This window comes from Protobothrops mucrosquamatus, unplaced genomic scaffold, assembly GCF_001527695.2.
Source record: "Protobothrops mucrosquamatus isolate PMUCROS unplaced genomic scaffold, P.Mucros_1.0 scaffold453, whole genome shotgun sequence".
Lineage (NCBI taxonomy): Eukaryota > Metazoa > Chordata > Lepidosauria > Squamata > Viperidae > Protobothrops > Protobothrops mucrosquamatus.
This window is the reverse complement of record NW_015386776.1, coordinates 488278-506359: the sequence shown is the minus strand read 5'-3', so window position 1 is coordinate 506359 and position 18082 is coordinate 488278. Positions and strand designations below refer to the sequence as shown.

The following is an 18082-nucleotide window of genomic DNA, read 5'->3' as shown; positions in this document are numbered from 1 at the left end:
TCAGCTGACTATGCCGAGGCGCCGGTAGCCACAGCCACTCGGTCTTGGAAGGGTTGAGCCTGAGTCTGTTTCTCCCCATCCAGACCCTCACGGCCTCCAGACACCGGGTCATCACGTCAAGGGCATCGTTGGGGTGGCCCGGGGTGGATATGTACAGCTGAGTATCATCAGCGTACTGATGGAAATCCACCCCAAAGCCCACGGATGATCTCCCCCAATTCTAGATTTCATTACACTTATCATACAAAGTCTACATCTATAGGCAATCCATTCAAAGGTGACAAATATAACCAGGTTTTCTATCTGTTGAGTGAATGAGGACATACATTTACCTTTCCAATATTGCGGTATTGGTCTTTTAGCCATAATAAGGGCACAGAGAATCCATTTATGTTGTCTAGTTGTGAATTCCATGCACTAGGTATGAAGTTCAAGAGAATGTTACCTTTTGACAATTTTAGCTTTTTTTAGTTTCATATTTATCTCATCTGCTATTGTGTCTCAAAATTTAGTAAGTATAGGACATTGTAAAAATGTGTGTTTTAAAGAAGCACGGATCTGTTTGACTTAATACAAGGTAATTATATGAACGGTGGAATAAAAATGTAAGAAACCTGAAAGACTTGGTTAAGACGGCCCCTCCTAAACTCTAGTAAGGACAGGTCTGATTTGACACCTAGAGGAATTTGTCCACAATATAGATCTCAGGAAAACAAAATTGACTTTTTATGTTGTCTCGGGAATCAGGCTTAATTTGAAGGAGACTATAATTAGTGGTTGGACCTGCAAAAGATGTTCCATAAGATGTGGAGGTCAGATTTAAAGAACAGGTACTCTTGTACAGTGCTTTTTTTCTTTAAAAAAAAAAAAAAAAGTGCCAGAACTCACACATGTCATACAATCCGCCTACAAGGTTCCATCCAAAAAAGGTGCCGGAACTCCGTTCTGGGCGTTCTATGAGAAAAAAAGCCCTGCTCCTGTATATAACTTGGGTCTTAGTCTTGTAAACAAATAAGCACATTGAACCACATAGTTATTTCTACAGGAGTAATGTAGCACCTGTGAGTAATATAGCATCTGCACTATTTGAGGCCAGCTACAATTTCTGAACAACCTTCAAGGATTAGTCCATGCATTACAGTAATCCAATGGATTTTCTTGAGAAGGATTTACTGATAAAACATTTGATAGTGAAACAATAATAACTAAGAAGTCAATAAACAAAACATACACATAAAAGCTTACAGATAGACAAGATAACTATCAACGGTTACCAGTACAATACAGAAGAAAACTCTTAAAAGCAACCTTTCCAGTTTGTTATTTGAGAACTCTGGAAACTGTGGTGATAATATAAAAGGAAGGATACCAGTCTGGAAAGGTTGTGCTGATGCTTGAATTGACATACCAAGGAAGACTTTCTTAAAAAGTCCTAAGGATAGCCAAGGAAAAGGACTTAGCAAAGAGAATTCTCTGGGGGAGGGGAACATTTAAATACAATGAACCATTGAAAACATTGAAAACAAAGAAAAAATAAGATTGCTTCTTTGAAAAAAAAAGTGATGGATACAAGCATTAGAAACAGGATTTAACAGCTCTTGATAAGCATATCTTGTTGAACTTGTTATACTTCTCATACTGTGTATCACCATAGATCAATTGAAAGCATCACCTCTTTACCAGAACTCCAACTTTTATTTTACTGTATAACACGTTCATTTCTCTTCTTTTTTTATAAGTCAGTGGAGCCCCCAGCAGCCAGATTTCTACTCCTAAATCAACAAAATCATCTGGTTCCTCACCAACTAGTCCTGGAAGTTTTCGAGGACTCAAGGTATATTTTATGTAATTTCATCTGTTTCATAAAAATATTAGGTGGGATTAATAATACTTATTCACATTTAGAATATTGATAACATAATTGGAAATTATTATTAGATTTAAATTTATTATTTGGTTTTAGATTTAAAACATATTCCAAGTGAATGTTAAGCCCTAACAGTAAGAGCAGTTCAACAGCTGGCATGGCAGATTGATTTCATTGGCTAGAACCAAACTAGACCATCGTCCATTTTGAATGCTTTTATTTGGATTAGACCAAAAGAATCTTTCCAAGTCTATGATTGTATTAGTCTTTTCAGTTTCTTTTTCTTTTCTGTTAAAACCAGATTGTAAAAATATAGGTTGCGTTTTTTGGGTCTGGAAATACTCAAAATGGACCCATTGCAATAAATGAAGTTTAGGTTAGATGAGTTTTTTTAAGTCCCATTAATTTTCAGTATTACCTGTTCAAGAAGTCTAAAGGATTAAGTATGGTTATTGATAAAAAGTATATGATAATGCTTTAAGAAAAAACTGGATTGCAACCTACAGTCGACAGTGTATTTATCTGATCCTAAAAAACTAAGCTAGACCCATGCATTAACAGATACAAAGAGATATGTCTTTGGACTGTTAGAGAATGCCAATTAAATCTTATTTGACATTTGATGGATGTCTGAAACTGTAGTTCAGAAATATTAAATAGCAATTATTAAATATTTAATATATATTAAATATTTCAATTTGTTTTGCAGTATGATTTTGATGTATGTTATTGCCATAGCATTAGTTGTTTTGTCTACTGACAGATTCTCCCTCCTTGTGAATCTTCTTCTAATGTAAATGGTGTGCCTGAAATATCTCCTTACCTGAGTCCTGAAGGTAAGAATCCAATCAGGCATGTTAGTGTTAATTTCAGATTCTTTTTTGAAATAAATATCCATGTAAGTGATATTATAATCTAGAAATATTAAACTTTATTGTCTAACTTTACTTAAACATAATTATAATCTGATGTATATATAAATCGCAGATGAGTGGCACCAGCAGTGATTTATAATATTGTAATTAGAGTCTTCCTCTTAGGGATAACCTGCTTTTACTCACTAGTGTAGAGGTGTTACCTAATGGCATGGGACTGGGTTATCAGAGGACTGCCTCTCCCTGGTTACATTAGCCTGCCCCATTAGATCTGGCAAAGAAGTCATGCAGCGGGTAACATCAGCTATGGACCTGCATTTGGTGGGTTCCTGGATACGTGACTTCTCTGCTGTGGCACCTACCTTATGGGACCTTCTTTCTCCCAAATTAGATTACCTCTATTCCTTTGATATTCTGGAAGGCCCACAAGATCCAGTTATGTTATCAGGCCTGGTGCTCTCAGGGAACCAGAGACATGCTTAGAAGGGTACATTGCTGAGGTGGCTTCTCGGTGCCTAGGTTTTGTATATCTGATTTATAAGATTGATTTTTAATGTGATTTTTATTTTTCTATATTTTTTTCTGTTGTCTTACCTGTTTGTTATATGCCAGTTCATCTTACTTTTGGTGACGTGGATGACTATACAAATTGGATTAATAAGTAAATTACTTTGTACGCATGTACACATACAGACACACACACATACCCCACACACAAAGACAGACTATAGAAAGATAAATATGACGAATGGAAGGTCAAAGAAAAAGTTATTTGGAGGCTAAAATTGTGTCCTGTAATCATATATAAGCTTTTGCATTTGCACTTAATAAAGCATACAAATAACTTCCTTTTTGAAATACTACAGTCCCTATAAAATAAACAAATGTTCATACAAATATTAATATTAACATGATCTTTATTATTTCTAATCAATAAAATACAATAGGTAGGTATAATATTAATATTCAGCAAAGTTAGGCAAAGACTGAATTGGAATATATTTCCTCTTTTAGAAAATAAAATCTACATGTTCTTTTATTAGCGAACATTTAAATTTATTTTGAATTTTTAGTCTTTGTATTGCATTACAACATCCCTTTCCAACCCTGGGGGTGTTCACCTATACTGTATTTTTATTCCTAGCACTTTGGAAGAGCTTTGAATTAATGAAGAGAGAGAGAGAATCACAGCATACAAATTAAATCTCTGTGTGTGTAAGCATGCATTGTTTTCGAGTCAGTGTTGATTCCTGGTGACCGCCTGGACAAGTCCCTGCAGTCTTCTTGGAAAGATTTCAGAAGTAGCTTGCTCTTGACTTCTTCCTAGGACTGAGAGAGAATGAGTAGCCCAAGATTATATAGCTCATTTCAAGCCTAAGAGAGAACTAGAACTTACTCTCCTGGTTTCTAGCCTGATGCCTTAACCACTGCACCTGGCTGTATTTTGAATACATTAGAACAGGGATTGACAATGAGGGCCACATCAGCATTGTGGTTGCCCTTGGGGAACTGGGTGGGGTGGGTGGGTGGGTGCGGCTGACTGGGTGGGTGTGGATGGATGGGTTTGGCTGCTTGACATCACTCGCGTCGGGGGTGCCTGTAGGGGGCCAGGCAGGGATCTGGGAGGGACCTGGGGATCTCTGGCAGAGGGGGGTGGGACCGGGCAGGCACCGGGGCCTGGTCCATCAAAGGAGCCTCAGGGGGCCCCGGATGGTGATGCAGGCTGCCTGGGGTCCTGGGCAGTAGGAGGCAGGCCCCCAGCCTGGTCCCCAAGCTCCCAGGGTGCCAGGACCCTCTGATCCAGTCCAGCACAGGGGGTGCCTGGCTGCACGTGGGGGAACTCCAGGACTGGGCTCGGGTGGAGTGGGGAGGGGAGTCCTGGTTGTCTCTTGGAAATGGAGGGCTCCCTGACCTTCCTGTTTGCTGGGGTTGTCTGGGTTGTGGTGGCAGATGGGAGGCTTGTCTCACATGTGCAGCAGAATTGGAGGATGAAGTTGGACAGTGAAGGCTATGGGGCAGTGGCCATGGTGTGGCAGTGACAGCAACAGGCTGGGTTGCCCTATCATCCATCTTTTCTTGCCCATGCTTGCTGTGCCTGTGCATCCGGCAGGCTGAATCGCATGCTTCCCCCAGTGGCCACAGCACTTGGACCAACCTGTACTGTGCAGGCTGCGGGACCCCAGGATTCGCTGGCTGATGGGCCACTGAGGGGCAGTGGTCTGTGGCTTCTTTCGGGCATCGCTGGGCACCGCGTGCTCACTGCCTCCTGTGCGGGCTGGGATGGGCCAGCACCGGGGTAGCGGGGCCAGTCCCTTGTCTCCAGGGTGGCCCTGTGGGCCGTATCTGGGCCCATCACATGTCTGCATTAGAAAAATGAGCAAGGCAACTTAATTTGGCCTTATTTAAGAAAACCATGCTCTAAAAGTAACTGAATTCTCTTTATTGAAGTATACTTTGTTGCAATGAAACACTTCCTGTTGTCTTCAAGCTTTCCGTTGACTCTTCCCTCTGTCATTTGCAAAAGTCAGATGTTTCTAAGGAGGTACTTCTGGCTTTGGGAAGTGCTGGAAAACACTTCAGTTTCAGGGAGAAGATTGGTAATATTCTAAAACGCAAAGACAGGACAGCAAGGGCAATCTCAATACAAGCTGGAGGGCATAATTCTTAAAGAAGGCTGTGGGTCATAGCCTTCTCTGGCTTTCGTGATGGGGGGATATCCTCACAGATTTCCCCAGTGGCACAGGCTTCAGGATTTTAGCAAGTCATGCTGCAGAATACTAACATTTCTTTAGCAAGAATGGAAGTAACTTTGGTGCAGCTGCTTCACATGTGCAGAAGCCTCTTGTGGCCTTTGCAAATGTGAGGGGGCTGTAAATTTTAGCAAAGCAACACAATCTCTTTCATCTTAGAACATCTTTGATCAAAGAAAATATATATAAGTTTAATGCTGACTGGAAACCCCGTATCAACTTTTTGCATGAAACAGAAAAAAATTAATTATGATATATGGATTTCATGATTAAAAAAAATAGAATATAGAAAAAATGAAAGTCATGTTTTATCTATAAAGCAAGGGGTTAATTTACATTTAAAACTTACAACTGCTGCAAAAGAAAATCAGAAGTTACTCCTTTATATTTTCATTATTTCCTTTTTTCTTCACTTTTGACTTTATCTTTCCTTTCTTCCTTTCTTCTCGTTCTTCTAACTATTCTTATTTTTATATTTCTTGTTTAAAATCTTAATAAAGAGCCTTACTTAAACTTTTTCTTCCATTTTGGATTCATTTTATTCTGATTTTTAAACAATTTTATAGCAACTGTTTATCTTTGTATTTTAACAGTTCTATAGCAATTGTTTATATTTGTATTTTCTCTTAACATTTACCTTTTTGTATCTTGAAGGCATAAATGGAAACAAGTACTCTGAGACATCCACCATTCTTGAAAAGTACAAAGTGGGAAAGGTGATTGGTGATGGTAATTTTGCTGTGGTAAAGGAATGCATAGAACGGTGAGTATGTATAACATTAGAATGAACAGTGAGAACATATAGGCAAATTATTGTAATTTCAAGGAGAATTTAAAAGGTTCTTCCTCCTTTCTGGCACATGTTAAAAAACTGGAAATCTCTACTACAAATCTCATATCCCGCCCTGAGTCCTATGAGGAGAAGGGCGGGATATAAATCCAAATAATAAATAATAAATAATAAATAACTATTATTGGCATGTGATGATAAATATCAAAATTATTTATCTATTTACCTGGGAGGTGCATAATGCCCATCATGATAATGGATTATATATACTAATTCAGTGAGTAGCAGGAAATTTTGAAAAAAAATTATTAGCACTAGAAACTAATATTATTAGTCAAACTACAATGTATATATATTCTTGATATTCTATGAAGTTTTGTGTTTCTAGCGATTTCACTTTTTTTTTTGGTCCAAGCTCATTGTTAGAAAGGTTGGGGAAAATATTTCTTAAATAGAGACACTTGGTTGAGATGCTAGGACAGGGGTAGGCAACCCAAAACACTCAAAGAGCCACTTGGACTCGTTTCCCACAGAAAAAAAAACACTGGGAGCCGCAAAACCCTTTTGATATCTAAAATGAAGATAACACTGCATATATCCTGTTTTACCTTTTATGTATGTATGTATGTATGTATGTATGTATGTATGTATGTATGTATGTATGTGTTTGTGTGTGTATATATAAAATAAAGGTAAAAAAGAATATATGCATTGTTACCTTCATTTTAGATGTCAAAAGGGTCTCTCTGTCTCTCTCTTTCCTCTATTTCTCTTTCCTCTCTCTTTCCTCTCTTTTTTCTTTCCTCTTTTTCTCTTTCCTCTCCCCCTCTCACTTTCTCTTTCTCTCGTCTCTTTCCTCTTTCTCTCTTTCTCTCTTTCCTCTCTGTCTCTTTTCTCTCTCTTTCTCTCCTCTTTCCTCTCTCTTTCCTCAATCTTTTTTCTCTTTCTTTCCCTCTTTCCTCTCCTTTTCTCTTTCCTCTCCCCCTCTTTCTCTCTCTCCTCTCCCTCTTTCTCTCCCTTTCTTTCTCTTTCCTCTCCCCCTCTCTTTCCCTCTTTCCTCTCTTTTTCTCTTTCCTCTCCCCCTCTCTTTCTCTTTCCTCTCCCTCTTTCTCTCCCTTTCTTTCTCTTTCCTCTCTCCTCTTTCTCTCTCTCTTTCCTCTTTCTCTCTTTCTCTCTCTCTCTTTCTCTTTCCTCTTTCTCAATTTCCTCTTTCTTTTCTCTCTTTCCTCTAACTTTCTCTCCCTCTCCTCTCTCTTTCTCTGTCTTTCTTTCCTCTTTCTCTTTCCTCTCTCTCGGGTGGGGAGGGGGAGCAGGACGGGAGGTGGCGGTGGTGGCAGCCATTGCTGCATCGTCAGGGTTCCCCGCCGCCACCCCCGGCCCGGCCACCACCCCCACCGTGTCCTCAGCCGAACGGGCGGGGAGGGGGAGAAGGACGGGAGGCAGCGTTGGCGGCGGCACTGCAACTTCGTCGGGGTTCCCCGCTGCCGCCCCCGGCCCGGCCGCCGCCCTCGCCGGTACTCTACGCTGCCCTGCCTTGCCCTCTGTCCATCGATGGAGCCGCGGTGGAGGCAGCGCCCGCCTGAGCTGCCTGGGGGGCACCAGGAGGAAGGAAAGGAGGAGGGCGAGGAAGCCGCTGCCCCAGCCGGGACTCCGCGCTGCCTGGCCTTGCCCTCCGCCATCTGATGGAGCCGTGGTGGGGGCTGGGGCTGCGCAGCCCCTGCCAGCCCAGCTGCTCCCCCCTGGCACCCTTCTTGCCCCGGCACCCGCCTGAGCCGCCTTGGTGGCAGCAGGAGGAAAAAGGGGAGGAGGAAGAGAAGGGCAAGGAAGCCGCCGCCAGCGCCAGTCCCCAGGAGGCGGCTCTCCTCTCCTACCTCGCCTTCCGCCCATCCGATTAAGCCGCGGTGGGGGCTGGTGCTGCGCGGCCTGCCAGCCCCTCCGCCAGCTCGGCTGCTCCCCCCCAGGCACCCCTCTTCCTCCCGGCGCCCGCCCGAGCCGCCTTGGAGGCAGCAGGAGGAAGGAGAGGAGAAGGGCAAGAAAACCACTGCCGCCGTTTCAGCCATGACTCCGCGCTGCCCGACCTCGCCCTCCGCCCATTCGATGGAGCCGCGGTGGGGGCTGGGGCCACGCGGCCCGCTAGCCCCTCCGCCAGCCCGGCTGCTCCCCCCAGGCAACCCTCTTGCCCCGGCGCCCACCCGAGCCGCCTTGGGGGCAACAGGAGGAAGAAGGGGAGGAGGAAGAGGATGGCAAGGAAGCCGCCGCCAGCGCTGGGCCCCAGGAGGCAGCTCTCCTCTCCTACCTTTGCTGAATCTCCTTCTTCCTTCCCGGCAGCCTGGACTCCGGCGCGCCTTCCTGGCCAGCGGGTCCAATGGTCAGGCTGGCTGGGGATCGCAGGGGCTGGTCTCCCTTGGGCCGCAGCTTGCGGGACGGCTGTCCCGTTCAGCGGAGCCTCCAGCGGGCCTCTCCCAGCAGGGATCCCGGGGCTTCCCCGGGCGGCTTCAAGGCCACGAGGCCCTGGCCACGCTTCTCCCAGGGGGTGGGGTACCCGGGCACACGGCCAATCAGGAGCCCTGCAGGAGGTAAGTCCGCCTGAGAGAGAGAGAGAAGGGAAGCGAAAGTGCCTCTCTGTCTCTCTCTCTGCAAATGGCGGAGGAGGCTCCGGAGCCGCAGATGATGGCTCAAAGAGCCGCATGCGGTTCCGGAGCCGCGGGTTGCCGACCCGTGTGCTAGGTTATAGAAATTGAATAAATAAATAAATAATTCCTATAAGGGACAAATGATAAGAACAATGGGAATATTCAGTGTATCAATAACTTTATTAGCAAAGATAGGCCAACACCATTCTTTTTCCTTTTGTATAGTAATTGTCAACTATGATTACAAATTCCACAAGACAGTAGTGTGAGAAATTATAAAGGTAACTTCGTTTAAAAACAAAGTTCAAATCTAGGAAGTCCCCATTACCACTTGCACAACATCTGCTCAATAACTTTTACATCTATTCCCAATGGAAGGCCAAATGAGTTGCTGAAGATCCAGACATACGAAGACATATAAATGAACCTAGGTATCAGGTTTTTGAAGTACTATGCCAGCAATGGACAATCCTGAAAAGGATTTGCACCTGCACGGCGTAGTATGCTCCCTTCAGTGTGACTGTGGGGTCCCACATCAAACTGTAGATCACATCATGACCAGTTGTAAGCCAAGGGCATATACTGGTCCAATATCTGGTTTTTTTTCTAATATGAACGATGTTGCGATTCAGTGGTTAGATGGCTTAGATGTTGGTGTCTGATTATAGAGCTTTTTAACATTTTTAACATTTAACATTTTAACATTCGTATTTTATTGTGTTTTTTTTTTTAAATCTTGGTGAAATGTTAATATATTTTGCAAATCGTTGTATGATATGCCGTACGCTAAATAAATTTAAAAACAAAACAAAATGAAAGGATGAACTTTTATCTTTTGGAATGGTGTGTCCAATATAGATATTACTGGTAATGACTGAAAAAATAGTAAGTTGGAAGCATAGACAGTAACAATTGACTTGGGGCTGACATGTTTTCAGTTGCTTTAATTAGTTATAGTGGGAATCTATTTGTATTTCTTGATAGCACAGCTCCTTTTCTGAACTGCTTCTAAATTTTTGGTAAGAATTTTTTTTATTAGTTAGAAAACATCTTTAATTTTGTAGTCATGGCAATTATTTGATTTTTTTTTTAATGTAGAGATTCTGAATGCGGGATTAGAGAATTAGCAGGTATCATATTTGAAACGTGTATGCAGAAGTTTAAGGAACAGTGCTATTTGCTCAAATTTCTTCCACTTGTATAACTCTAATACAATCCAGTCTACTTTTTCTTAAGATATTATTGAGTTGTCTTTTTCCCCCTTTCATTCTCAGCTGGCTGCAGTTGTAACTATGACAACCTGGCAGACACAGCTGTGCTTTCATAGCAGTGTTATACTTCTACTGAACCAACCACCTTCAATATATGCAATTCTGGTGTTATGCTTGTATAGCAAGATTTGATAGCCTATATGCCTGAATGTGTAATGCTTATTCTTATTCTTATTCTTGGTGTTTCTTTTTGTTAACTGGCCACAATAGAAAGGTGTTTTATAGTTCCATAGATCATTCCAATATTACACAGCAGTAAATGCAGACCATGATTTATTACATTCTTGCTGAAAACAGATGTTTAGTTTCAATTTGTGGCAAAAGTGGCCAATAAATAAAAAAAATGAGTTTGCTTAACAATGGGTTGTTCCACAGTGTTTGCTGAATAACTGTAGCATTTGCTTTAAAACCAAGCATTCACTTAATGAACTCTGCAAAAAAGGTCATAACATTGGGTCAATCATGTGATAACCAGTTTTACAATTTTTACATCTTACCACTTAACTGGCAGGCTCTATTATGGTTGAAAGTCTTGGACTACTTGTAGCCAAAAAGGGTAACATTGAGTAATATATAAACTAAACACCATTTCAATCCATAACTTTTATTCCTTCTGTAATGTTTTATTTTCAAATGAAGTTACCTTTATAGTTTCCACTGGAAAATATAGTTAGCAAAACTATCTGGTGAAATCCTAAATAATGCTACATTAAACACTTCTTAAACCTGTAGCTTCAACAAAAAATGGAATTATGATTCATTGTATTGTATATATAATTAAGACAACTGCCTTCTCAAAACAGGATTTCTCTGAATTGTCTAAGTTAATAGACACTGGTGAATATTTCTAATATGACTTGTCCTTTAAGGATATAAATGTGGAAAGAGTAGCTGATATAATGAATTTCAAAAAAATATGTCCATCTTATTCCTTATTCTCTGACAGATCTGTAAATATTGTTATAGAACTGCAAGGCTGTATGTTTATTAAAACAGGGTGAAAAATATGGAGTACCTGACCATAAATCCGGACACAATGTGAAGTTTTATATCTCAGTAAATTAAATGATAACAGAAAGGCTGGTTTTTGTAGTCAAGGCAACAGCAGACATGACTTGCTGAGAGAAAGAAGCAAAAGCCGTTCTATCTTCATTTTGTAATCTGTTCCCTTTGAACAAAGATATTTTCACAGTGTGTACTCAAACAAAAGAATTATTTAAGCACTCTTCTCTCTCCTTTTGTTCTTTGTAGATCCACCAGAAAGGAATTTGCCCTGAAGATTATTGACAAAGGAAAATGTTGTGGAAAGGTAAAGAAGAAATACTGAATTCCTGTATCATAGTACCAGAATATTAAACTATTTTAAGTATTCACTTATTACTACTGTTGGAAAATATTTTTCTTGGAACAGCATTTACACCTTCTGGGTAAAATGTTCTTCATATAAAGCTATAACAGTGCATGTATATTCACAAAACTATCCTTAGGGAAATTTCATAAAGATAGTCCAAGTTGTAAATTATTGAACTGGGTATTGAAAAAAATTAAAAAAAATCAGTAATATTAAGCCATTCCCCTAAATCTTTAATTTTATTTAAAAAAAATTAAGGTGGGTATATTTTTTTAAAAAAATCCCAGTACCAGAATAACTAGAGGCACAGTTGAAAGTATAGAATAAGTTATAAGGGAAATAAGCAAATATGTAGACTGAGTCTTTAACTGTTATAATTGTAGGAATTGTAAAAAGTATCCAGTTTCAGAATATGATGATCAGAATAATATTTGATTGTATTTTGTGTGCGTAGGATCCAGGAAGCAATCGGTAGATTAGTGCTTTATTTGATATTTTGTAACAAAATAGGGACAGGTGCATGCTTCAAATATTATTTTTCTAGAGAGGTTTTTTGATGGCTGTGACTGTCTTCAGTTCTTGTTTTTGTATCAGCCTAGAGATTTGTCAGATGAATCATTACTTGGAGTTAAGATAACTAAGTTTGTGAAGTTCTGTACATGTTTTACTAGAAATTGTCTTTGGTTTACTGTTCCATAAGGGTTTGATTTAGCTGCAGTGAAAGAGCAATGTGTTCTCTCAATGTCTTACTAGCCGATCCAAAGAAGGATATTCAGCAACTGCTTAAGTAGCTTTAAATATATTCTGCCAACAAAACACGTCTCTCCCTTCACTTGTAGCAAAATTATACAGCAAGTTTATTATCAAAACTCTTCTTCCTTTCAGTGTAATGCAAGGTTACAAAAGAACCCCAGCTATATACAAAAACAATGCACTTATTACATATAACATGTTATATTTTATTTCTGTTATTTCTTCTGATATACTAATTGTTGTGACTTAAGTTATTTCAATCTGTCCTTTATTCCAACTTTAGTATGAGTTCCACCTTTTCCCCATTAGGCCATTTACTGAGTTCCAACCTTATTGTCATTCATATATTGCATTTTTTCCCATTCAGCACATATTTCTTTGGAGCAGACATATGTTTGTTCCAGAAAGACTGTTGATGCTCTCTTATAATGGTTAACAAAGGTGCGAATTGTTAAAGCAATGTGTGATGTACCACTTATTCACAGAATATTCACACTTAGCACATGGGTTTCTAGTAACTAAAGTATTAGGGTAACGGCTAATGAAATGAAAATCAATTTGAACATAAATCAATTTCTTATCTTTATGATGAATACAAAAATAGCATCGGACTTTTCAAATACTGCTATTGTTCCTTGCTCATAAACTATTCACATGTACTTCCCACAGTCTTCTTCACAAATGCATGAAGTGCATGAAAACAGAATGCTTGTACTGTGCTGAGGATCACAATTCTGATATTTTAAATAAACAGCTATGGGAATGCACCTAGTTGGCTACTTGCAATTGAAAACACCAAATATATTACTGATCAGTGATTGGTTTTCATACTAAATTAACTTTAATTAGTATATTTTGGAACTATTATTAGTAAAGGGATTTCCAATTAAATAGATAGCCACATGATCAAGTATCGAGATGAATACCGGAAAGATCACTCTAGGTTGCTGCTTCTCATTTAATTCTTCAGATTATATATTAGTTAAAAAAATACGCTTTCCTCCTCTTCTAACAATATATAGGAACACTTGATTGAAAATGAAGTGTCAATTCTACGCCGAGTGAAACATCCCAATATTATTATGCTAGTAGAGGAAATGGATACTGCAACTGAGCTGTATTTGGTGATGGAATTGGTCAAGGTGAGGTTTTAGGTTTATGTTTACCATTATTGCATAATATGTTGTTGAGCGTTTCAGAGATCTGGAAATATTCCTAATTGTCACTGAACAGAAAACTATGTAGTCATATACAAGCATACCATGACTTTTCTGTTTCTTTTTGATATTCTATCCAAGTATAGAAAATATTACAGAAATAAACTCTGACTAGGAAAAAAAACATTAGGTTCAACATGAGACCTCATAGGTTTTTCTTGATTTTTTTTGTATTTTAATATTAGGCTGCTATATTTCTTGATATGTATAGCAGAAACTGTTGTCTTATATTTTAAAAATCTCATTTTACCCACATTTTTTCATGTATGAAAATAGATAGTTCTCAAGTAATCTGTTCTATACTTATGAATTCTTACATTCTGTTTGTATATGCTGAGAAATTCTGGAAATTGAAATCCATATACTATATCTGGGAGGTACCCAGATTGGTAAAGTAACCGTAAACCTAACTTTTTAACTTTTAAAACTATTTTATAGCCAATTCACCTTTCTTACGTATATACAGTATTATAATGGGTTGTTGAATCTTGTAGAAATTAAAGGAACTACTAAAGTTATAAAAATGAAGCAAATATAGGCCTGTACAGTGTACCGATTAACATAAAATATAGTCTTATTATAATACCCTAACTTCCATCATCTTATCCACCTGCTGAGATAGGGGCATAATCAAGTGAACACCACTCCATCAACTCCCAACCATTACTCTAATTAATTAACCACCACTCAGTTATTCTTTAAGGACCTCTCATCTCCCCCATCCCCAAGGAAGCAAACTCCCATTCTTCACTCTGGAAGCCAGGTGGGGCTGTACAAAGGTCCAGCCTGTCAGAGACAGAACTAAGATCACTGAGATGTCTGCCCACCTCTTTGGGACTCATAGCCTCAGCCCATCTGCTGGTAACACCACAAGAGGCCATCTGAAAAGATTCTGTCCACTCAACGTTCAGCTATGCAAAGTAATCTCAATTATTTCTATGGGTGTAAGATATATATAGCTTTTTATTGTTATTGTTATTTTGTCTACATCATTTCATATGGAACTGTTAATACAAATATTATCTTCCTAAATAAACCCTTAAATTAAGCTATGTCATTGATCTAAACATTAATAATATAAATTGTTTCATTTTTTCTCATTTCCTTTCAACATTTTTATTTACAGGGAGGAGATCTTTTTGATGCTATTACATCTTCAACAAAATACACAGAGCGTGATGGAAGTGCCATGGTCTACAATCTATCCAGTGCACTGAAATATCTTCATGGTCTCAGTATTGTCCACAGAGACATCAAACCTGAGAATCTTCTGGTATATTTCTTGTTTTAAGAATGCATGCAAGCAGCATTAAGCAGCAATTTCTTTACAGAATTAAGCTGTGAGCTTAGCCCAGTCATTCTCACAGAACATCTTATATCAGTGAAAATATTACCCCTGCTATTAGCATTAGAAATCATAAAAGAAATTTTGCATAGAAGGTGATGCCACCTAAAAAAAATGTTTTAGCAAACTACTGATTTAAAGTAACATTTAAGTTCTTGTGACTTTAAAAATATTACAAGACAACCGTAACTCAACATATCTGGCACGTTGTTACTGAATATTGCCCATAGGTATAGTATTGAAAACACAAGGACTTTGATAACAAAAAATTACAGCATCACTTGTTTTAAGTCACTCTTTACTCAAATTTTGGAGATATATGTCTGGTATTGGCATGACCATTAAAATTGACTCCCATCATCATTTTATGCATTAATTTTTAATGTTGCTTATTTGATATTTGGGTAAGGTACCATATGACAGTAGGTAGCACAATGAATTTGAGCCAGTTTGGTCTAGTGATTAAGATCCCAAGCTAGAAAGCAGGAAACTGTGAGTTCAAACTCTGCCTTAGTCATGAAAACCAGCCCCTCTTCCTTGTGGCAGCCCCTCAGATATTGGAACATTTCTATCATGTCCTTCTTTTCATTAAACTAGACATACCCAATTCCTGCAACTGTTCTTCATATAGTATGTTTTAGCCTACAGACCCCTAATCATCTTTGTTGCTCTTCTTTGCACTTTTTCCTAAAGTCTCAACATCTTTTTTATATCATGGCAACCAAAACCAGATGCAATATTCCAAGTGTAATCTTACCTAGGCATTATAAAATGGTATTAACACTTCACGTGGTCTTGATTCTATCCCTCTGTTAATGCAGTGTAGGACTGCTTTAGCTTTTTTTGGCTGCTGCAGCACACTGCTGGCTCATATTTAAGTGATTGTCCACTAGAACTCGAAAATCCTTCTCACAGTTGTTACTATTGAGGCAGATGCCACCTATTCTGTATCTGTACATTTGCTTTTTCTTTCCTGGACTCCCTTGAGTCCAGTTTAGTTTACAGTAAATACAGGAACATGTTTATTTATTTATTTATTTATTTTCATAGATTTATATGCCGCCCTTCTCCCTATAGGACTCAGGGCGGCTTACAGCATATTAAAACACTTAAAACATCATCCCCCCATAAAAACCTGTTAAAAACCAAATATTTTTTTTTTTGCTGTATAATTAATTAAAGTATGTTCAAGAACTCTTCTTGATAGCAATACAAAATGGGATTTGCCAGAGTCTTTGGCCCAGAGGAGTGTGTGTGTGAGTTTTAATTTCCCAGTCTAGCTAAGAACTCTGTGTCCAACTATGAACCAATTCTGAGCTCTATGTTCCAATTTCTATCTTCCCTTTTCATTTTTATCAATAGATCTGCCCAGGTTATGGCTATTATTATCTCTGGTTTTTTTTTTAAAAAAAAGAGAAGAAAGATGTAGCCAATAAATATAATTAGCAAAATCTAAGTTAGGCACTTATACTTTGTAGAACAGCTAGAAGATAATTGTTTAGCTCCCGAGCAAAACAAGTTGTTCTATTGTAAGTCAGATTTGGTACTGCACCATTTAATTGAAAAATATACCACATGGTCCTAAAACAGCTTTATATGCTACTAGATCGTCATTTCAGAAATATTTTTTACCTAAGTAAACAAACAATGATTGAGAGCAATAAAAGCACCGGATGTGGACATTAGTTCTAACTTCCTGCCAGCTTGACTGTTTTGATTGCCCTCTGGCAGCTGATGCTGGGACTGGTCTACCTAGCCTCTGGAAGGCTAGGAGAAGATTGAACCTCTAGGCAGCCACACTGAAGCTACCACAAGTGCTGCAATTTAATATTTTATCATAAGCACTTCTTGAAGGTGAGCAAGATTGCCTATGCAGAAAGGGTTTATCTGTGTGATGCACGAGCCATTGGGTTCTTGGCATACGTAGTGCTATACTGGAATTTTTTACAGAGATCTTAGAAAATCTTTATTGAATCCCCTCCTCAAATCTTTGGTTAATGTATATTAAATTGTATATTCAGTATCTTTTATTAGATAAAATAATATACACTATGGCTACTTTTTTTAACACTTGTGAGTAACTACCTCTAAGAGTAGTCTTAGAAATAAATAGCCTTGCTGCACAACCATAAGGAATCTCACTCATCATAACTATTAGCATTATCATCATTTATAGCTATTATGTATCTTGAATTGGATTGGATTTTGACTAAATACATTTTGATTTAACTGAAATATTAGATCAGAAAAAGGCAGGTCTTTATTTTTGTATCATTATTTAGCCCCTTAATTTTTATTATTATACGTTGTTATAAAGCTCATTTTAGTACAGAATAAACCTGAATATCTTTTATTAGTCTAAATGTAAAATCAAGTTTATCAAGATATTAATTAATATGCTATTTTAATACAATTTATATTCCATTGTGTAGTTTTCATATACATTTAGTTTTCATGTAGATTTTAGTGTTAATGAAATTTTTATTGTTCTACATTATTTTATGCTAGTCAATAACCATGATAAAGATTTTAATTTGATTTGATCTTATTTAATTCTTTCTTGTTTTTGGTTTTACATGAACTAAAAGCAGCTATGTGCTGCCATCTGCTGGATTTATAGAATTGCTACATTTCAGTTATTATGTGGGAACATGGGTCGGTGGGTACGATGGATAATGAAGCAAAAGGATAATTGAACTAATCAGTATTTATTATGATTTATGATCAATTAATCTTTAAAAAACAAAAACTGAAAAATAGGATTTGCCTACAAAGTTATCAGTCATTGATCTTTTTCCTTAATTTATATTGGAGAAAGTAATCCATAGTTGTATTAATAGTTAATAATTGATGTACCTTATTCTACTCTAACCCACAAGCATGGAACAGAATTGATATCCAGATTAAGTATTTCTTAGATTTTGGTTTCACCTTCTTTTTAATATGAAAGATGCTCAACTAATATGAACCCTTCTTTCTGGACAAAAACTTTCAGATGGGTCCAATGCATTGAAATTCTGCTTAGACTTTCAGCTGTATTTTAGCTCAAATCCCTTCTTTCTTAAGGGATTTTCTTTTAGGTTTTCTTCAAACTACCTTACTTTTCAAGCTTTGGTTTGTTTTCTCAGTTCTTCCTTTCTTCACCCATCTATCTTTGGTTTTATTTTCCAGGCTGTTTTTGTTTAGTTTTGTTTTGTTTTCCAACAATCCTTCCCCTCCTCTGCATGGTG

At 38.3% G+C, this 18082-nt stretch overlaps 1 protein-coding gene across 1 annotated transcript in view; it reads left to right on the top strand.

The window, feature by feature from the left end:
• Nucleotides 1–18082, top strand: part of DCLK2 (doublecortin like kinase 2) — a 69173-nt gene that overhangs the window by 34906 nt on the left and 16185 nt on the right. The window contains 6 exon segments of the mRNA XM_015816446.1: nucleotides 1740–1834; nucleotides 2631–2703; nucleotides 6147–6255; nucleotides 11438–11495; nucleotides 13313–13432; nucleotides 14634–14780. Of these exon segments, the coding sequence (XP_015671932.1) occupies nucleotides 1740–1834; nucleotides 2631–2703; nucleotides 6147–6255; nucleotides 11438–11495; nucleotides 13313–13432; nucleotides 14634–14780 (602 nt within the window).